The sequence below is a fragment of the Micromesistius poutassou genome (assembly GCF_964030765.1).
Source record: "Micromesistius poutassou genome assembly, contig: SCAFFOLD_4663, whole genome shotgun sequence".
NCBI lineage: Eukaryota > Metazoa > Chordata > Actinopteri > Gadiformes > Gadidae > Micromesistius > Micromesistius poutassou.
The window spans coordinates 1-19,916 of NW_028179260.1; the positions used below are offsets into that span (position 1 = coordinate 1).

Consider the following 19,916-nt stretch of genomic DNA (forward strand, 5'->3'; position numbering starts at 1 on the left):
AGAAAGGGATTGAATGACAAACAGAGCTGCAGCCACGCCGTTTATTCTAGTGGAGCAGAAGGCAGAGTGTTTAACCCAATTATACCCAATAAACAACATGTGACCGATAAAAAATAGGCTGCCAGTGCTTCTCAATAATAAAAAGGGGGGGAAAATGTAATTTGTATCTGTAAAACTAGACAATAATTCCGAGGACATCGAATGAGGGAGCCATATGAAACCTTTCATTACATTCCCCGTCCTCGCTTCCTCCGTCCATCCAGAACAAGCATATAGCATTCATTCCCCTCAGCGGGCTGGAAACCGTCGAGACCCACACATGAATGGATCCCATGGTTCCTCATGAGAGCATGTGCTCGCACCTTCTGCCGCATGTTTCGCTCACAAGTCCGTGTGATATCGTGCGTCGTCATGGCAACCCGTGCGTTCGTACCGCCAGAGGAGCGACACCTCGAAGATAAGGCTAGGCCTCAAACTGATAACAACAACAGCCTGGATCACGGTGAAAGAAGGACCTTGACTTGGTGCATTACACTCGGATGATCGCTCATTTACTGTCCGTGATGCACAGGTGTGTCTGTTGTTTTATCAGACTAATCTATCTAACATCATCACACACACACAACACGTGTGTGAATGTCTGCTCTTAACTTTCATCTTATTAAAGTCTGTTCTTAGTTACGAAGGGTCTACGGCTGCAGAGTGGCGTCTAGGTCATCCGTATTATCATAAAATGTTTGTGTATTTTATTTCTGCGATCATTTCTTTTCTAACGCTGTATTTGTCTTGTGTATTTGCTCCATATATATATACATCTTATGTCCCGATCATTTTTATTAAAACGTTTATGGGGCATGGAGTTTACAGAGCTCCCGCCCAAGGGACTACAGATGAAAATTAGCTCCAAGCTTTATCGGGTGCAGTATATGCGCTGTGCACAATCCCTGTGTAACAAACATAGAAACAAAACCGACAAATGTGAATACCGTCCGTTGTACATTGTCTGTAACTGTGCTGCAAACACTCTTTGGCCTCTGGAATTAAACAAAGTCTGACCTTGAACTCGTCCCCGGTCGGTCGACGGCGTACCTGGAAGAGCATGGTGCGGTTCTTGTCGGCGTCGGACGGCTGCACGTGATTGGGCGCACTGGCGTGGCGGCGGCGGACGGGGCCCATCATGCCCGTGTCCCGGGGCTTCCTCTGCATGGCCCCCGCCAGGCTGCTGCAGCGCGTGCGGAACTCCTGCTGCTCCTCAAAGCCAGAGTCCTCCAGGATGCATTCTGGGAAACCGCCCCGCAGGCTGCCCTGGCTGGCGCTGCTGGACATGCTGCTTCCTGCTGGCGTGGGGACCGGACGCACGCACAAGGTCATCGACGCGCAACGCAAACACACACGCACACGCAGCGCACACGCCACACGCACACACACACACACACACACACACACACGCGTCAAACAGTCATATGCACGCGACACATTGATGCGCGCGCACGCACACACACGTCATATGCAGGCAAGCACGCACGCACGCACATATGCAGGCACATACACTCTACTGGATGCCATCATTAAAGCATCTTGATAGGGAGAACACTCCCTCTGGAACTCCCTCCCCAACCACATCCGACCACAGCTAACACACTCCCTTCAATTAAACAGCCCCTCAAAACCCACCTTTTTAAGATGGCCTTCACCACATCATCTCCTCCCCTTCCCTCCCCTTCCTCCTGTTTTATCTTTTCACTTCTATACGTTCTTTTTAAATGATTTTATTTTGTGTTCACTCTGTCAAGCGTCTTTGAGTGTTTGGAGAAGCGCTATACAAGTCGAATTGTATCATCATTATGTTGTGTAGCTCTGCTGTACATGGCAATCGATCAAGGCACATCAGTATAAGTGTAGAAGTGTTATACAGAACATGCCTCATCTCCATCCTTCCATTCAGCATTTTAACCTAACGGAGGAACGCCCGTAAGGAGACGGCCGCACAGGGGGCCTCACCTCGGGCCTCCGGGAACTCCGCCTGGAGGCTTTCCGTGTCCTCCAGGCTCTCGTTGAGGACGGAGGACAGCGGGTCCCCCTCCCCGCCCACGGTGAACTCCACCTGGGCTGCTGCCGTCGGCGGAGGCCCGCTGCCCGCTTAGCAGACGCTGGCGCTTGCGGTCCACCTCGTGCTGTCGGAACTTCTCGATGCAGTCGTCCACCAGCGTGGAGGGGGCCTTCTTCTGGCCCACCGTCACCTAGGAGCCGTTTGGTCGGGTTAAGGTTCCAGCCTTCATTATCTTTTGACATTTAAGGAGTGAGATTTGGGAGCTATTGTTTGCTTGTAATTTGTTCGTAAAAAAAGGCACAGCCATCTGTCCGCTATTAATCAGTGAAATGCTTATATCTGTTCAGACGATTTAGAGTTTAGACTGCTCCCGGCTTATTTCTGACCAATCACGGAGTCTCTTCCCTGATTGGTTCAGGTAATCCCTCTTGCCCGTCAATCACAGGTACGTGATAGCTACACTCGTCAATGGTGGAGAAACGGAGGGAGGGAGGGAGCAAGAGTGATGGGACCTTGTTTGTTTCCAAAATCGTGTCCTCTTCTGTTCTTTTCCTGCTCTCTCTCTCTCTCTCTCTCTCTTTGAAAAGGTCTAATCTTAACCGGAGCGCCGCTAACGCCCGACGCCGCCGTGTGTCCCTCACCTTGCCGCAGTACAGGACCTCGTACTTCTGGAGTTGTAGAAGGCGTCGTCCGTCTCCTGCCTGGGCTGGGCGTCGGCCTTCAGCGCCGACTTGGACACTTGGCGAACGCTGCTGATGACCTCAGAAACCTGACGTGGAGACGACAAAGGTTAAGGTTTTCAGCCACGTCACGAGGGACGGCACGGGGGACAATCGGGGTGGAAGGGAATGTAAACCCATCCCTGCTGGGGGCTACGTTACATACACTACGTGAGCAAGGAAAGGGATCGGATGGATTGTTCCTTCGAGCCCAGAGGAAATACAAAACTAGCTGCGCAAGCAACACTCATCAAGACTTTATATTAGCGACTCCGCCACGGTTCTCTCCATTCACTGCCCGAGATGTGTGTATTCACCAGAGGATTGCATAGAGTACGGTGTTCAAAAAGTGGTCTGTAAAATATTAGTAGCATTGTCAAATATAGCAACACACCAAACCCCACTAAACGACACCAACACTGTGGTTTATGACACACACGCTGCAACGAGAAGTTGATCAAAGACTCGCAGTGAAAAACAGAGGCATTACACTTAAGGACATTGTTGGCCAACGGAAAGAGACCCCTGACAGCATAACGGGGACGGAGCTAGCTGGGCCTTTGGGCCAGCGAGGGACACGCCCACGACTCCGTGAGAGCAGAGACAAAACAACCCTGAGAGAAAGGAGCAGCATGAAGGTCAACTGCCATGATTGTTTGCTATATTTCTTTTTGTCCACTGTGGCACAGAACTTTCACTGCCCTCCATCCTTGGAAAGTAAAATTCTGGGAAAATAAATTACACAAGTCAAAGTGGTGATTGCCAAGTTTTGTTTAAGCCAAAGCGGAAATGAGAAACCGGGGGTTTGTCCAAGCACAACGCCTCCTGTGGTGGGGGCAGTGCGGGCACCTGTCAGAGGCTGCACACCTAAACACAATCTGCCACCGGAGCGTTCCGATTGTTGTGGATTACCGACGAGTGAGGGCTTCTTTAAAATGAAACGGAGAGTAATCAGAGCCAAGGTCAGCTCAACAACGTGTTTGAAGCAAACACAACCGCTTAACCAAACAGCAGCACTGCACTCTGCACACATGCACTCCTATTGGGATCTCTGATAAGAACACTAGGCATCCTGCTGTTCAAATACACTCCGGCGCTTTGGACGGAGGGGAAAGTACCAAACCTAAACAACACAGACCACCCGGAACCATTGGAATTGATACCCAGGGTGTTGAGGAGGAATGGCATCCCAGAGGATGACAAATTCATGTTATTAAGAGAAAGGAATTCAGCCACATAAAGGCAAAATCAGGTGGTTCACCGTTTACCTGACCACCAGCATGTTGCCGTGGCTACCAAAGCCATTTTAAGAGCACTCTCTGTAAAGGTCACACACAAGTGCTTTGACTCCCTGGGGTAGGAACCATGCAGTGCTAGATACAGAGGCCCCTCTGTTGAGACAGAGAATACGTACTCCTCTATCGCCAAACTCCCCAGCTCTCAGTAGGAGAGGTAAGAGAGAGCTGGGAGGGGCTGAGATCCTGACTGACAATTGGCTGAATCCTCTGGAATTTCTTGAGGATCTTCCAAAAACAACTTTTTTTTAAGATTATGGAAGTAACTAACCTTGGGGTTAGGGTTAGAAAAAAAAAGTTGTGAAACCAAGCAAAAACGCAAACCCAAGTAGTGTCAAAACAGAGCATAAGACCATGATAACAAAAAGCCATATGTAGATACATGTGTTTTTCCTGTCCCGTCCGGTCCAATGTAAACACTCCTGTCAATGCACACTGTATAATTCTTAAGTCTTAAAAAGTCTGCGAGGATGTGTGCTGTGCACAATCTCTCAGTTTGAACTTCAAAACGTGCTTTCTAAGGCTGGGCGACTCCACCGCGGTTTGCTCAACCATCCCTGCAGTGAAACCCAAACAGGTTCAAACAAACAAACAAAGAAGTGTCGATAGCAAGAGCCATAATAAATACGGGTGAATAAAGTAATGGACAGAGCAAAGTATTGTTGCCCACAGACTTAAGGCTGTTTACAGACAATAGTAGGACTCTACGCATGAATGTGATGACCTCGGCCGGCCCCATCATGTATCAGAGGAACACAGGTGTGCCGTGTGCAGCCCATCATGTCCGCCCCGTCCCAATTAATGAAACCGTCAGACGGACGCCGACCTATACTATAAAAAAAAGAAGCCCAGTTTGATTATTCATGAGCACGATGACGCCCCGGTCCGGCACCGTTTGATCCGATTAATTATTTGTAGTGTGAAACGATACGGAGTCAATCCGGCCGCGAGCAGCCGGGACAAGGCGTGTGGAGCACGGAATGCAGCGATGAGTCATGTGGCGCACGCAGGGACCAGGCCGTGCTCCTCCGCCCACTTCGCATTGTTGCACGCGCTGCTTTTCATCATCTCCCAGATCCCATGACGACTGGTCCGTCGCCGGTCCCTCGCAGACAGTATCAGTAACACGTCTCGGTGTGCGTGCGTGTGTGAGTGTGTCGGTGTGCGTGTCCTCTACGGAGCCAACCCTGCAATTATAACCTAGTGCAGCTGGGCAGACTAAACGGGATTGTCCGTTCTGAGCTGGGTCTGTGTGACTCAGCGCCACAGAACCACGTCTCGGTTACTCTTATCGGAATCACATTCAGAAACAGACTCATTGCTAAGTGGGCTTTCACATAGAAGACATTTGTTTTGGCCTCGGTGGTACAATAAGCACGTATTGGGACAAGACCGACAAAAACAAGGTAACTAGTAATAACAATAATGACGTGCTTATAATAGTAAATAGAGTAGCATGACGCCACAACCGAGTATTACAAAAGGGAGGGATGACATAAGCTTGGTTTGGTACCCACTAGGAGTACAGGTTGAAAGCTATGCTGCAGGCTCGTGTCTGGTGACACGCGTTGACGGAACAGGGTTATCATCATGCGGGTTGCCCAGAAAAGGGAAGGAGAAAGCTAAATAGTGTGTCAGAGTCTGTGTCACAAGTATAAAAGTGACATGAAAACATTTACATAACTCAATAATGACTTCATTGTTACTGATGAATGTATAAATACAATGATACATAAATAAATAGATGAATAAAGAGACAGCAGCTTTATCTAACTTCAGTTACTTTATGTAACTTCTAAACGCCTATTTTTGGCTGACCGACATCTTAATAGAGACAATCGTCTCGAATGTGCCACATATAAAAACAAAGGGGGTGTTGTTGGGTTGAATACACCTGGTTAGTTGAGCTCCAGATGCATTTTAACACTGTACCCCAACAGAGCTATTCCATCGTATCCTATGCCGAAAGCGAATTGGAAATTTTTCATCAGGCATACGCCCATAAAGTCTGGATAAGAACAGGCTAAGGCCTCTTTAACAACACTGAAGCCGGCTCATTCCCTCCTGCTTGATCACTTACTACTTCTGCCCGTCTCCATGACAGCACTTCGGATGGAGGATTTAGGAGATTGCTTTGGAACACAATGCAAGAGTTCTAATAGAGAGTTATTGGTTTATCCAAGAATAGCAGTGCAAGTGACTTTACTGTCATCTTTGCTAGCACCAAAATACCCTGTAATCCTCTTAATATTGCACTAGAGAAATGAAAGGTCTTATTGATATGAGACCTAGATCACAAACTGTTCAGATCCCCAGATCTTCCAAGCTGTCATCAAATTCTAAGATGCCATGCTGTCAAAGGTGCTCAAATCTGAGATGGCTCTCCCCCTGCCGTCATCCAGAGCGGAGAACCAAGCCACTGGGTCACCTAGCAGTTAACAAGTGAGGTCAAGAGATCCCATAGGGCTCCTTTTCCCCCCGAGTCAAACACAATCAGTAAACACTGTGCAGGCACAAAATGACCACCGCTGAGCTGATAATGGCCCAACGGGAGTGAGGTCAGTGTTCTATTTGTGCCTGCGCTATGCCAGTCTCACCCCCCCCCCCCCCCCCCCCCCCCCCGGACGCTCAACCAGGTCAAAGGCTGTGACTGCAAGCCAACAGATCTGTTCGGATGCAGCCCCCTGGGACTGTTTGTGTGATGGACTCACCCAGTCGGGTTTGCAGCTGTGAAACTTTAAACTTTGCTTGTATTGTGTGCAATGTGTCATTGTGCAGACTGCGTACGCTCGCTTTCAAGGTGACAACAGAAATGTCCTTTAGACATAACTGTTCCAGTGTCTCCAACACAACCTAATGAAACATAACAAATGACAACACTTGTTTTATCCTTACAAGCTGCCACCGTTCATTAATTAAGGCACAACAAAGACAAAGATTGTGTGTCTCTCTTCACACGTGTGATATAATGGAGGTCCATGGAATGCCGACTGCCCGGTTTCAGACCGCATCCACACCACCAGAGATGGGGAGTTGAACCAAAGGCATGGATTATTTACATCTTCACGTAAATAATGTAAACAATCAACGTGGGGTCTTTGCAAACCGGCCAAATCCCTTAATGCTGTGGTGAGGGGTCACACCTCATCATATTTTAATCCAAAGATTTTTTTGTGTGACAAATGTTTTGAGTGGCTCCATATTTAGATTAGTGTGTAGGTCGCCCGGGGTTACATCATCTGTGACTCATCACCCTTTCCGATGGCCCCGCTTTCCGCACCGACGATGAGCCACGCAACATGACTCCCCACTCAGTTTGAACCCCGTCACATCAGACGGACAGGTGCAAGAAATCCGTCTTTAGGCTGTTTAGCCCCGGGTCTGCAGAGGAAAGTCCATACATGATCAACTTTCTCCAGCAACTATTTCAGTTCCTAATTCCAAAACGTGTAGTTCTGACGACACAAATTTAAAAGAAAGACCTGAAAGGAAAGCTCCTATTCCCTGGGGTACCGGTGTAATGCTCCGATCAGGACAGGACCCCCATGTTACCGGTGCAACGTTCACACCGGGGACACGTAAGCAGACAAATAACGCAGTGTTCAATGATGTAACGGTGTGGGTTCCACATGGTTCCTCTTGCACGTTTTGCACGTTGCATGTTGTTAGCCGCTTGCTACCAAACTTGTTAGACTTGTGTAACCGTAACGACGCAGACTGGGGCCCCGTCAGCGAGGCCTCTCCCATGGCTGCATGTGCTTGGTTGTACAGAGGAGGTTCATTAGCTCCTCCTCTCTGACGTGGACCATCATACATCATACTCTCTCTCTCTCTGTCTGGTTTACCCAGAAGACAAACAACCAAGCCCTGGGTTTGTACATACCAGGAGGAAACCTGATAGCCATGCATGCAGACCGATCCCTGAAGATGTATGGGAGTTACTGTATGTACGACCTAGGCTGTGGCCCAGATTCCATGTTCACATGGGAAAATGCTAGCACGTGGCTGGAGAGCACGGCTTTAGGTAGGCCCCGAATGGCATCGTGCTTCATGCATATATGTCAGGAGTCATGACACACTACCCCAAACTGTAGGGTTTGATACAAACAAACATGCACGTTATCAGTAGGAGACACCTTCCCTTCTTCAGCATGCATACTCCAATCAGAGCAGACCAGGACCCTAATACACTGTGTGTGTGTGTGTGTGTGTGTGTGTGTGTGTGTGTGTGTGTGTGTGTGTGTGTGTGTGTGTGTGTGTGTGTGTGTGTGTGTGTGTGTCACAGTCCAAACTCCACCCTACTCTCCAAGTAGGATTCTCCAAGTACAAATATTTATGTTAAACATGATAATCAGGTTTAATCTAAAATATGGTTTCCATGAGACAATGGGGCAGATGTTCGATCCACCACAAGGGAAGGATCAGCAGATTATTTTGAAGGCAAATCCAGGTTGCATTATCCACAGTAGCCTTGGCCCAAATCCTTAATACCAGAAACAAACATGTTTTGACTGGGTTGTTATCCATGTTGTCTGGACCTATTCTGAAATAAATTCAACGAAAAAGGCATCTCATTCCAGGAGCTGGAACATCATTCCAGTCTTTGTGTTCCAGTGAGATCAATTGTGAAAGTGAAAAGTAACGCAATAGCGTTCTCTTTTGTAACATATAACATATATACATACATACATACATACATACAGACTTGCAATTGGGTACTTGGTGTTTACTGGTGCTGCTGTGTGTATTTCGGTCACCTACCTGGTTGGGGTCACAAGCCTTGAAGACGTGACATGACATCTGGGATTCGGGGTTGTCTTGTTGCCCCCGGATAAGATAAGCAAAGTAAGTGAGATCATTGCTGTTGTGAATGAATCGCGAAATGAGCTGTGCTTTGTGTTCAAATATGAAAACAGATGAGTTGGCGTTATTGGAAGGGACGCATCTGATGAATGGAGGTATGAGCACAAGCTGAACTTCCCTAGCCTGAATGGGACCAGAGTCGTTTTTTTCGCTCTTCCTCCGAATTTCGGCCACCAGCCACGGCAGCATGGGCAAGGTAGTCCGTCTGTCCAAAGCGGACGAACCGATGTACCACAAACTGAATCGTTTGTCAGATTTCGGTGGGTTGTTTTCCTTTTCCTCTTGACTCTCCATCTCTGCTGGTCTGATTCTTTTCTTTTCTTGTGTGGACCAAAACTTAAATGACAGCGAAAAAACCTAAACAAAATATGAATATTCAATATATGGACGGCCCGGGTATACAATGTGCCCCTTCACGAAATAAGATATTACCGAAACATATTTGCATACGTCCAAATATTTTAAAAAGTCACACAATAGCTTGTACGATCACGCACCATGTGCTCTCTGTGTCGATCATATCAGTCCTTTGATACTGTGGAAATCGGTAGGCTTAATTTTCAAGGAAAAATGGTACTAATGGTACAAATGGTAGTTTTCGTCATGCATTTGCTTTTGCGTCAAATGCACAACAATGCATAAGTTCACGAGTTTTTTTTCTAAAACGTGGCGTTGGCAGACTCCGAGGTAAACAGTTGTCCATGAACCAGACTCCCAGTCAAACGCGTTTCGTCCTGTTCTTCTGTATCTTGCGCGCTACACTAGGAAATGCATACACAGAAAATAAACAAAAAACAGAACGCTGCATCAGCCTCCAGTCCTCGGCGCTGTTTGACAGCTGTCTTCAGAAATGTATAATTCCGTGCGTCTGCAACGCTTCAACGCAGTCTCCCATCCCTGAGATTCTGTCCACACAAGAACGCCTTGGAGGAGTGGCCGTACCTCCATGGGCCGCGCGAAGGGAGGGGAGCAGCAGACCCACAAATCAGTCTGTTCCTTGCATGCGCGGTAGTGGGCTGTCCCGTTCGGCTGTCTGGGACACGTGACCCGCCCCTGTACCGCGCCCCGCCTTCCATACAGTACACAATAGTTGGCATGCCAGTGTGGAAAATTGTTGTATGTTCTAGTGTATACCAAAATGTGCGCCCAAAATGAAGACAAATACAAAATCAAAAACAAATAATGAATGCGTGAAAAGCACACTAGGTAGCTAGGTAGGACCACATCAATGGAGTGACTGAGGAAAATGTGTTATTTTGTTTTAGTCTACATAGATATGGAAAAAAAGCTGTTTATTTATCTTATTTTCTGTACGCCACACACGTGTCACATTTCCCATGTGGCCGATACATCGTATTTCACTCCACCCTCTTTTCTCAGTAAAGATAGCAACATGATGCTAGAATAACAAGCTACAACGCTGTCTGCATTATCATCATACATGGGATTACAAACGTCAAACGGATTGCAAGTGAGCTTTTATTCATTGTTGTTTGTTTATACAAACACACACACACACACACACCCCCACACATGGGCATATTTATTGAGCGCTGCGTCAGGGGATCCCCTGTTGCCAACTGGATGCCAATTCCAGAAATAGCGGCAGTGCTTCATGTAACATCAGCAACGAACCATCATGCCAGATCCAAACACGTAAATGATAAAAAAAAAAAAAAAAAAAAAGTCCGAAAATGTTTGCGTGAAAACAATGATTATTGAACATGAATTATTGGATGTCTGGGGTTGCAATAATGTTTCAACTCAAAATATACTTTTTTTCTTGCCTTTACAATAACTATCCCTGGTTTGCCGCAATTAGTTTGCTGCAATTTCCTACTACAAATAAGATTGTTGGCACGTTGGTCATTGAATTAATAATTCATGTCTTCATGCACAGCATAAAAACATTTCAACATATTTAACTATAACAGACTAATAGACTTTGTCGTGTCAAGTCACAAAATATGCTTCTAACATCCAAGCAATCTCCACATTCAAAGCTAATGTAAATTAGCTGAAAAAAATGCATTTTTCTTTTATAATACTCTCCTAGACAGTAACTAGCAAAGTTACTTAATTGATATAAACAGTTACCCACCAGTGAACTTTGACATTCACAGCCACTTCGATAGTCTGATATAGCCATCTTGATTGAATCCTGTCAAGCTATTTTGCGTTGTTGCATTGAAAAAGAAATCCACGCCTTCCAATCGGATCCCTACACCGTCTCCAGAACCGCAGCCATCTCCTTGAACTGCTTGTGAAAGTTCTGAAAATAAATTTAGTTAGTAATACTAATAACAAACAGGCATGAATTTGTTAAAAATCATATTGAAATTGACTGATAATCATGTTTTCATAAGTCACAGTAACACAGACTACGTTCAACGCAAATATAGGAAATATTATCAACTGTAATGATACGTACCTGAAATTGTGGAATGGTCATCTCAAAAGACTTCTGGCTAATCTGTCCAGAAGGCTCGGCTATCTTCAGCAGCACAGACACAAAGGGAGAGTTCAGAGACCGACATGTATCTGAGCTCACTGCCATGCCAAGTTTCCACTGCATGTCCACCAACTAGACAGAAAGGACCAAACAAACCAGTTACATACCAAGCTGGTGACCCGACACCCGTGCCATGTTTGAAAACATGAAAGCATATCGAGGCTGATCTACCTGCATGCAAAAAGGAGAGGTTTTTACTAAAACAACAGATGGAAATAGAAAACAAATGCAGACCAAGGACCACATCATATACATGCCTATCATAATATTAAGAATAGTGGGACAGTTCAATCTTGAACCGTGCTTTAACCTGCCCAATGCACATTAATGGCGGGTCAAAGCGGTGTGTGCAGTCAAACTACAAAAGGGACACAATATTTTGGAAATTCACTTTGTTTATGTATTTGATGGTGGGGAGTTGGAATTTGATACGCAAAATGGCTTGAAACATTGCATTACAGTTATCAGAATGGAGCGGGCACAAAGGGATCCCCTGCACTGGTGGTTTGAGTATAGTAATAAAAACAAACATGCCTGTCCAATGCTAAGCAGGGCCTGGACCTCCTGCTGACTATGGACCAGAGGACCTTGCTGGGTCCACAGCTTGTGCACAACCTGCAGGGAGGCTTTGGGCCACTGGCTACAGCCCTCTTCCAGCTTGGACACCAGGTCTCCTGCAGAGAGGTTGCTCTTCCCCGCTGACCTGCAGAAGATAACACGGCATTCATTTAGATATTGGAGCTTGTACAGAGGGATCGGTTTTACTTATGAAACATGTTTGTAATTGTGCACATTTCATCATTGAATGGATTGAGCAACGGGACCCGCATGCAGTTCAGCCAATGAAACATGACACCAAGAAAGTACCTGAACGTCAGCATGAGGAATCTGATAATGCTCTGCAAAGCATTTTCATCGAGATTCACTCCATTTCTCTGAAATGTCTGCGCAGACATAGGAACACGCGTAAGAAGGAGCAACATGAAACGGTGATTTGGTCAGAGTGAAGATAAACTACAGTAGATATACTCACGTTAGAGATTTGAGATGACTCCACCCCCCTGGTGAGGCCTTGGAGATAACTCAATATGCGCTGACACTGTAAAGTTCACCAGACTATCAAAAACCACAACTTCTGCTGAAGCCGAACAGCAAACATTCTGCTATGCACATTTTGAGCCACTTGGTGGCCCCAAAAATATCTGATATTTTTTTAACAACAATATGTGTAAATCACATACTGATTTATGACCAATTTGACTATTGGTACAATGTGTATAATGTGTTATCCCTAAAATATATGCATTTAAAATAAGACAATTTATTTGTCTTACGAGAAGAATCTGACTTACTATGTCCGTGAACAGCTCTAAGGAAAGTCTCCCAATGTTACCTATCACTTCGGCTGCGCCTGAAATGCAAAAGAAAGGTTATTGATCCCCATAAACTACACTACTGCTTCACCCACTGAGAATAGCAGCCTATAGCTTAATGCAAAGAAAATCACAACACTGTCTAGGGTGGTTGTGGAAGAGGAGGTGGAGGAGTAGAGATCCATACAAGCCACCGTGCTTGGCAGTTTATATTGAGTTATAACACAGCAATCTATCAGAGCAATATGCATATCCCACGCAATTACAGTAATGAGAAAGCATTGCATAGCTTGGGGTTCACATTTAGCCCGAACGTGCTAACGCTTTACAGCAGCATTATCTTTAGGGTACAACAAGACAATCGTATGATATAAACTGAGGTTCACACACACCGTCGGATGCATCAAGTCCCGGCATCGTCAATAGATGGAAATGTAGAAGAGACTTAGGAACCTAGAATCTGATTTAACTGAGTTATCGTCCGTTGTTATGAAAGGCAACAGAGCTCCCCCGCGACTTCCATCTGTCAGTGTGACACACACATTAACAGTTCATCAATTATCTGTCTTAACAATTGTTAATCTATACCGTATATTGATGTTTTTTATGAATAATGTGAGCGATGTGTCCGTGAAGTAAAGCTTTGGGGCGTCCACTTCTGGTAGACGGCGCACGTGACACTGGACTGTTCCAAAGCACGGGGGATTAACTAAAAACGTGTTTAATACAACGGAGAATTTTGTTGAAAAAGAAACCCTATATTTCTTACTGAATAAAAATATTAAAATATATACATTGGCAGAATAAACGTTAATTGTGTGATTGATACATAACCCGACAGAAATATCATGACTATAAAAAATCCCAACCCCCAGGTTTTACCTAAGTTCCTGCGATCCGGAAGGTACGGAAGCGCAAGTCAGCTGTCAAAGCGAACAGGCTGTCTGCAATTCTGCGAACAATCTGTTTTGTTACCCATCAGAAACACTTTTTGTGCAAAACATCGTCAGATATGGATGGCAAGCGTTGGTTACCCCTGGAGGCCAATCCAGATGTGAGTATCGCGGTCACAATAGAGAAGCCACTCATAAATGTATCGTCATTCATTCAGCAGAACGCCACCTCGTTTAGCCACCGGAACAAAAGCGTGCAGTAAATGTGGCGAATGTGATCAAAGTCACACAAGATATTTGCTTTGACAATGCCCATCTGTTTTGTTTTTTTCCTTCTAGGTCATGAACCAAGTAAGTATTTTAAAAGTGATTTTTATTTCCGCAAGGGGCTGGTCTACCGTGGTTGTGAGTAAAATAAGTTTACAGCTTTACAGCAAAGTGAGCTAACATGTGATTAGTGAGTCAGTGTTGTTTGGCACGGATCGCACCTCTTCGCCCCACTGCCCAACCCATAGTTATAATAACATCATCCCATGCCCTGTTTGAGCTCGTTCTTAAACCCTCTTATTACTCTTATTCTTTCCATCAATACATGTTCTGACTTGTACCATCTACCCTGTAGATAGTGATGCAATGCTGAAGATTCTGCATTGGCTCATGTTTATGCGAATTAGCAGCTGCGTAGACCGTTTATGGTCCGTGTCTTTAATGTTAATTTCCCTTTTGTCAGTTCCTATGTCAGTTGGGCTTGCGTCCAAGCTGGCAGTTTGGGGATGTTTACGGGTTGGACCCAGAACTGCTCAGTATGGTACCAAAACCAGTGTGTGCTGTTCTGCTCCTCTTCCCAGTGACAGAGAAGGTAACGTCTCTCTGTGCAATTGTAGCCTGTAACCGGTATTGAAACAATCCGTACCCACATCCATTAACTAATCCGTATTCATTTATGTTTTAAGATTCTACCATGTTTGACAATTTTATTTTAACCCGTGGCTTTCAAATATGTTGCAGTATGAATCATTCAGGTTGAAAGAGGAAGGAAGAATCAGAGAAGAGGGGCAAGAGGTGTCTCCTGATGTGTACTTCATGAAGCAAACCATTGGGAATGCCTGTGGTACAATCGGATTAATTCATGCCGTGGCAAACAACCAAGCCAGTCTGGAATTCGGTAAGTGCTTAACATCTATGCGTACTACCATCCCACCAGTAATGAAGTGCAGCGACGGAATGATGTTGTTATTTTTGTGGTTGCCACATTGTGCTGCTCAATTCATTAATTCCTCATTATCTGTCCTTCGTAGAAGCAGATTCTCCACTGAAGAAGTTTCTGCTGGAATCTTCTAAATTGAGCCCAGAAGAAAAAGCAGCCTTCCTAGAAAAAGATGAGGTACGATATGCCCCACTGAGCAAAGTTTGAGAAAATGTCAAGAGATTCATCTTTTGTTATGGTGTAACATCCGTCTGCCATCTAAATAACGTAAAACTCTAAAATGTCTACCATGCATTCCAGAATATACGCGTTACCCATGAATCAAGTGCACAGGAGGGTCAGAGTGAGGTAGGCAACAAATTGTCCTTGTAAACTTATCTGAGATGTACTTTATTATAAATTTCGTAACTACGTATACATTTTCAATCGGTCGTCTGTAAAATCCATCTTGTTTTCAATTTTCAGACCCCAAGCATAGACGATAAAGTAGACTTGCATTTCATATCCTTTGTAAACGTTGGAGGACAACTGTGCGAACTAGGTAAGTTGTCTGCCATCAAATCACATGTTTATATAATAGTGCGTGCAGATTTTTCTCTATCTCATATCGATGAATTTCTCTGTAACAGTTGAGTAACGGTCTGTCGTTTTGCCTAGATGGCCGCAAGCCTTTCCCCATCGTCCATGGAAAAACCTCTGAAGACACTTTCCTGGAGGTAAAATAAAAACACAATAAAGCCACCAAGATGCATGCTCACAAGATGGCAGTAGACTGCCATATTTCATGTGTTGTGTTCCAATGTCCTGCAGGATGCCGCAAAGATGTGCAAAGTTTTCATGGCGCGAGACCCGCTGGAGCTCCACTTCACGGTTATTGCCCTTTCCAAAGCTTGAAGCATGTACGCTTTCTTGTTTATGACACTTCCCTTCCACACAGATTTCAGAATTCATTTCTACTGCCAATCATTCGCAAGTGCTGACCTTTTTTTAAAAAAAAAAAGTTACATTTTTACAAAGTAAAAAGTAAAGCACAGCCAAGATACTGAAAATATATTTAAAAGAAGGAATATTTAAATGAACTTCCATGTTTGTTATGCATTTATTGTGAGGTTTTCAAATGAATTCAAGTGTGCAACTAAAGTACTTAAATTTATTCAAAATGCATATTCACTGTCGAACCCTGTTTGAAACACAATCGGGCAGACAGGATTGATTATTAACACTATTGTATGTAAATTCAGAAAATAAAAATGTTGAGGCTGTTGAAGATTAGAATATAAGATTCAAATTGGTTATTACTATTTCAAAAAAGTATTCAGTTGTATAAAGCTTAAACGGAATGCATACTTTGCAATCAAATTAAGCTATTGTAAGCAAAGCAGTGATGCAATGAGAAACAGCTTGACTGCACAATGCCTGGAAAGCTAATTCACTCAAACTTTAAGATAAAATCTTTTGGAAAGGTGCCTATTTCTTTTTTTTTTATTGAGCTGGCATGTGTGTTGAATAAAAACCAATGAATGACAACCAGATTGTGTAGTAATTTTGAAGCACATCTAACAGTAAATCAAGAAATGGCAGTATACAAATGTTATACAGAAAATAATTTCTTCTGGCAGACAAAAAGGTCTAGCCCACCATGGATTATAACACCACTAACGAATTCTGACTTAAGATTTATTTGACTGTTTTTAGTCTAAACTATTTGACTAACCTCTTAAGGAGGTTAAACCTAAGTTAACACATTATTGTGTTAATTTATGTTTCTACCTTTGACCAGTGTTTATCTAGCTCAATTTACTGTCTATATAATGATTTCAAATTATCAAAAAAAAGACATTTGATTATCTCTTGTTTTGGAGAAATGCTGAATGTTTAAATCTGTTACTTGTTTTCCTCGAGCTCAAGCTACAAAGGTAGCAAAAAGGGATTAAGCATTTTGTACCAATCAACCTAGATGTCATGTCCCAACCCCTATTGAGTAGTTTGTAGGCTACTCAAAATGGTTATCACATTTTCCAGTTGAACAGATAGATTTTTGATTGATAATCTCCAGATCCTTGTTTTTGTAATTGATTCCAGAATAGGATTGTGTCAGTGCCTAAGAAGACGTTTGTGTCATTAATCTCTGTATTAACCAGGCTGCAGCATTAATCACGTGTTTTAAGAAAACAGTAGGTTCAATATTTCTTATTTGTTTAGGTTACATCACCATAACCAAAGAAATGAGTAGGCCTACACCTTATCAATTATTGTATGAAGACATATACTGTACTACATCAATATTATTAATTGGCCTATGTTAATTTAAATAAATAAATACAATAGTACAAAATGCATAACTTTTGATGCGCTACATATTTGATGCTGACACAGGCCTTGTGCCGTCGTCGTCAGGTCCAGTGCAACAGGCGATTTACATGATTTCATAACCAGGTCAACGGCAGAGAGACCCCTGCCCAGCTCGATAACAATCTGTTTGTGACGAAATCTCAACCATAGTCCAACTTGTTATTACGCGCACTATTTTTGTTTTATACAGTATAATCTACGCCTAATGTTGCTAGTCTACCTTATGGCCTTTAAAATTAAGAAAAATATACAAATCCCACCACAAATACCACTCCTAATATATCACTGTCAGCCATCTTCCCATCTACATAGATTGATCCCATTAACTCGGAGTACAAACTGACCGAAGCACATTCCTCTCCCCCCCCCCCTATTCTGCATCGATGTACAAGATAACTGTCTGACCTGTGTGTCAAACTCACAGCATTAACCCCCCCTCCTCTAGGGGTTAGGAGTGGGCGGGCGGGGAACACGCACAGTATATATAAAGGCTCTCCCCCTGACCGGTGCTAGTCCACCCTGTATCTACTGAACAGGCCTCTCCAGTATCACTCCCCCCTCCCCTCCATCGCTACGAACCCCACCCAGGACCCGGGAGCACCTCAGCCGAAGGACCACCATGAACAGCATGCTGACCCGCTGCCTCTGCCTGGGGCTGGCCCTGGCGCTCAGCCACTCCGCCCCTCCGTGAGTCCCGCGTTGTGACTTTTGCAGAGCTTGCTCCTGCTTTTGTGCTCGGTTGTTGTAGTCTGGCGAAACGCAGCTGGTTTTGCATGATCTGTGTTCTGCGTGAGCCGATGTTGATCATAATGATTCTGTGTGAGTGAGTGAGTGAGTGAGTGAGTGTGAGTGAGTGATAGTGTGTGTGTGAGTGAGTGATAGTGTGTGTGTGTGTGTGTGTGTGTGGGGGGGGGGGGGGGGGGGGGGAGATAGAGAGAGAGAAGGCCCCCATAGTTGCATAGTTGCAATTTGCCCTTCAAATTAGCATCGGGGTAAACAAGTGACATCATGCCTGCCATATGTTTTGTATGCACCGTTGATTTGTTTTTTCCATTTCTATTTAAGGAACCTGGATATGATGATGGCAGGTAATGACATTTTCACATCACAATGCTTACATGAAAAGACACAAAGGAATACATATCAAGCTGAAGAGAAAAGTATAGTGTTGATGAAAGCATAATGCATGGACAACATGCGACAACCTAATGTGGTCTAAAAGGGATGTGATATTTGGAAAATTAGTTGCCCTACATCGTTTATGGCCACATCATTTATTATTCATTATATTATGAGTCTGAGGTGCACGTCAGCACAGTGATTGCAGTTTACATCCTTGACCAGTAGATGGAAGTATACCCTAACGCTACAGTCATCACAACAGCAGGCCCATCGAATATGCTTTTACTGAACTGTAAACTGTACATGCACACAGTGAATACAATGCAAGCTTTGATACACATTCATTGTACTTCATTTTTAGATATGGGCCATGATCACTCTCACGATGGCCATGATCACTCTCACGATGGCCATGATCACGCTCACGATGGCCATGATCACGCTCACGATGGCCATGATCACGCTCACGAAGATCACGTTCACGGTGTGACTGATCATGATCACGTTCACAATGGTCACATTCACCACCACAGCGACCATGAACATGTGGCTCAGATTGACCGCTGTGACGCTGTTGAGTTTGACGCCATGGTGCCGGACGCTAGTGGAGTCCCTCTGTTCTTCAAAGGTAGATTCAACTCAATCACATCTATCTGTCTGTCTGTCTGTCTGCCTGCAGATAGACAGATGGACCCATCCGTAGAGTTGGTCCTTTAGAATATCAGTTTGACGCTCGTTGTCTGTTGTCTTTCAAGGGGACTTCATGTGGAGGGGCTTCCACGGACCCTCTGAGCTGATCAATGGCTCCTATAAGGAACTGATCGAGCAACACGCGGAGCTGGGTAAAATCAACGCTGCGCTAAGCATGATCGCCGAGGATGCTGACAAGCACGTCTTCTTCTTACTGGTAGGGCGCCATCACCCCTTTAACTTTCCCTTTCAACTCGAATCTCACACTATAAACCACAGCAGACACCTCCAAGTATGAATATAGTTTGCAGAATTGAATTCAGAATTGAAACTTAAATACACATGCACTAATGTAGTGTATATGACCCATCTCCAATGTAATCATCTTGTGAATGTGCGAATAGGAAAGGAGGGAAAAATAATTTGTTATTTCATATTCATAACCATTTTCCAACATGATACCAAAGATCGACCTGTTCGTCAGATCTCAGAGTCATGGGTGTGTGGTGTGTGTGTGTGTGTGTGTGTGTGTGTGTGTGTGTGTGTGTGTGTGTGTGTGTGTGTGTGTGTGTGGCTGCAGAAAGACAAGGTGTTCAGCTACCATGACCAGACCCTGGAAGCGGGCAACCCCAAGGCCATCTCTGAGGTATTCCCCGGGATCCCGGGCCACGTCGATGCGGCTGTGGAGTGTCCCAAGGGAGAGTGCGTCCGAGACTCCGTCATCTTCTTCAAAGGTAAATAAATAACGGAACACTAGTGTACGGCTGTTAGTAGGACGAAGTGGCAGCATCCGAAGCCGTTGTTTCACCGTAAATGAAGGAAGGTGTAGCGACTGCGACT

The 19,916-nt window shown here is 44.6% G+C and overlaps 3 protein-coding genes and 1 pseudogene across 4 annotated transcripts; 2 read left to right on the forward strand and 2 right to left on the reverse strand.

Annotated features, from left to right (window-relative positions):
- Positions 1–1,089: 1,089 nt before the first annotated feature.
- Positions 1,090–9,796, reverse strand: LOC311372987 (TBC1 domain family member 4-like; annotated as a pseudogene). Its single transcript has 4 exons — positions 8,826–9,796; positions 2,692–2,819; positions 2,002–2,240; positions 1,090–1,337 (listed from the first exon to the last, which is right to left on the reverse strand). The product of its transcript is annotated as a TBC1 domain family member 4-like (transcript).
- A 690-nt stretch (positions 9,797–10,486) lies between these two features.
- Positions 10,487–13,412, reverse strand: LOC311372985 (COMM domain-containing protein 6-like). The gene is made up of 7 exons (XM_084489867.1): positions 13,205–13,412; positions 12,792–12,850; positions 12,473–12,538; positions 12,307–12,383; positions 11,974–12,142; positions 11,359–11,511; positions 10,487–11,199 (listed from the first exon to the last, which is right to left on the reverse strand). Exons 1-7 carry the CDS (start codon positions 13,227–13,229, stop codon positions 11,149–11,151), a joined length of 600 nt encoding a protein of 199 aa, XP_084345993.1. The 5' UTR covers positions 13,230–13,412; the 3' UTR covers positions 10,487–11,148.
- A 312-nt stretch (positions 13,413–13,724) lies between these two features.
- Positions 13,725–16,439, forward strand: uchl3 (ubiquitin carboxyl-terminal esterase L3 (ubiquitin thiolesterase)). The gene is made up of 9 exons (XM_084489868.1): positions 13,725–13,866; positions 14,045–14,056; positions 14,436–14,564; positions 14,714–14,870; positions 15,004–15,089; positions 15,213–15,260; positions 15,378–15,453; positions 15,570–15,628; positions 15,723–16,439. The coding sequence occupies exons 1-9, from the start codon at positions 13,825–13,827 to the stop codon at positions 15,804–15,806; spliced, it is 693 nt and encodes a 230-aa protein (XP_084345994.1). The 5' UTR covers positions 13,725–13,824; the 3' UTR covers positions 15,807–16,439.
- A 1,336-nt stretch (positions 16,440–17,775) lies between these two features.
- LOC311372988 (hemopexin-like) lies at positions 17,776–19,810 on the forward strand (the record flags this gene model as incomplete). Its single annotated transcript, XM_084489869.1, has 5 exons — positions 17,776–17,951; positions 18,330–18,352; positions 18,748–19,014; positions 19,142–19,293; positions 19,657–19,810. Coding segments are annotated over exons 1-5 (664 nt in total), but the record flags the coding sequence as incomplete, so codon positions are not given.
- Between the last annotated feature and the right edge of the window lie 106 nt (positions 19,811–19,916).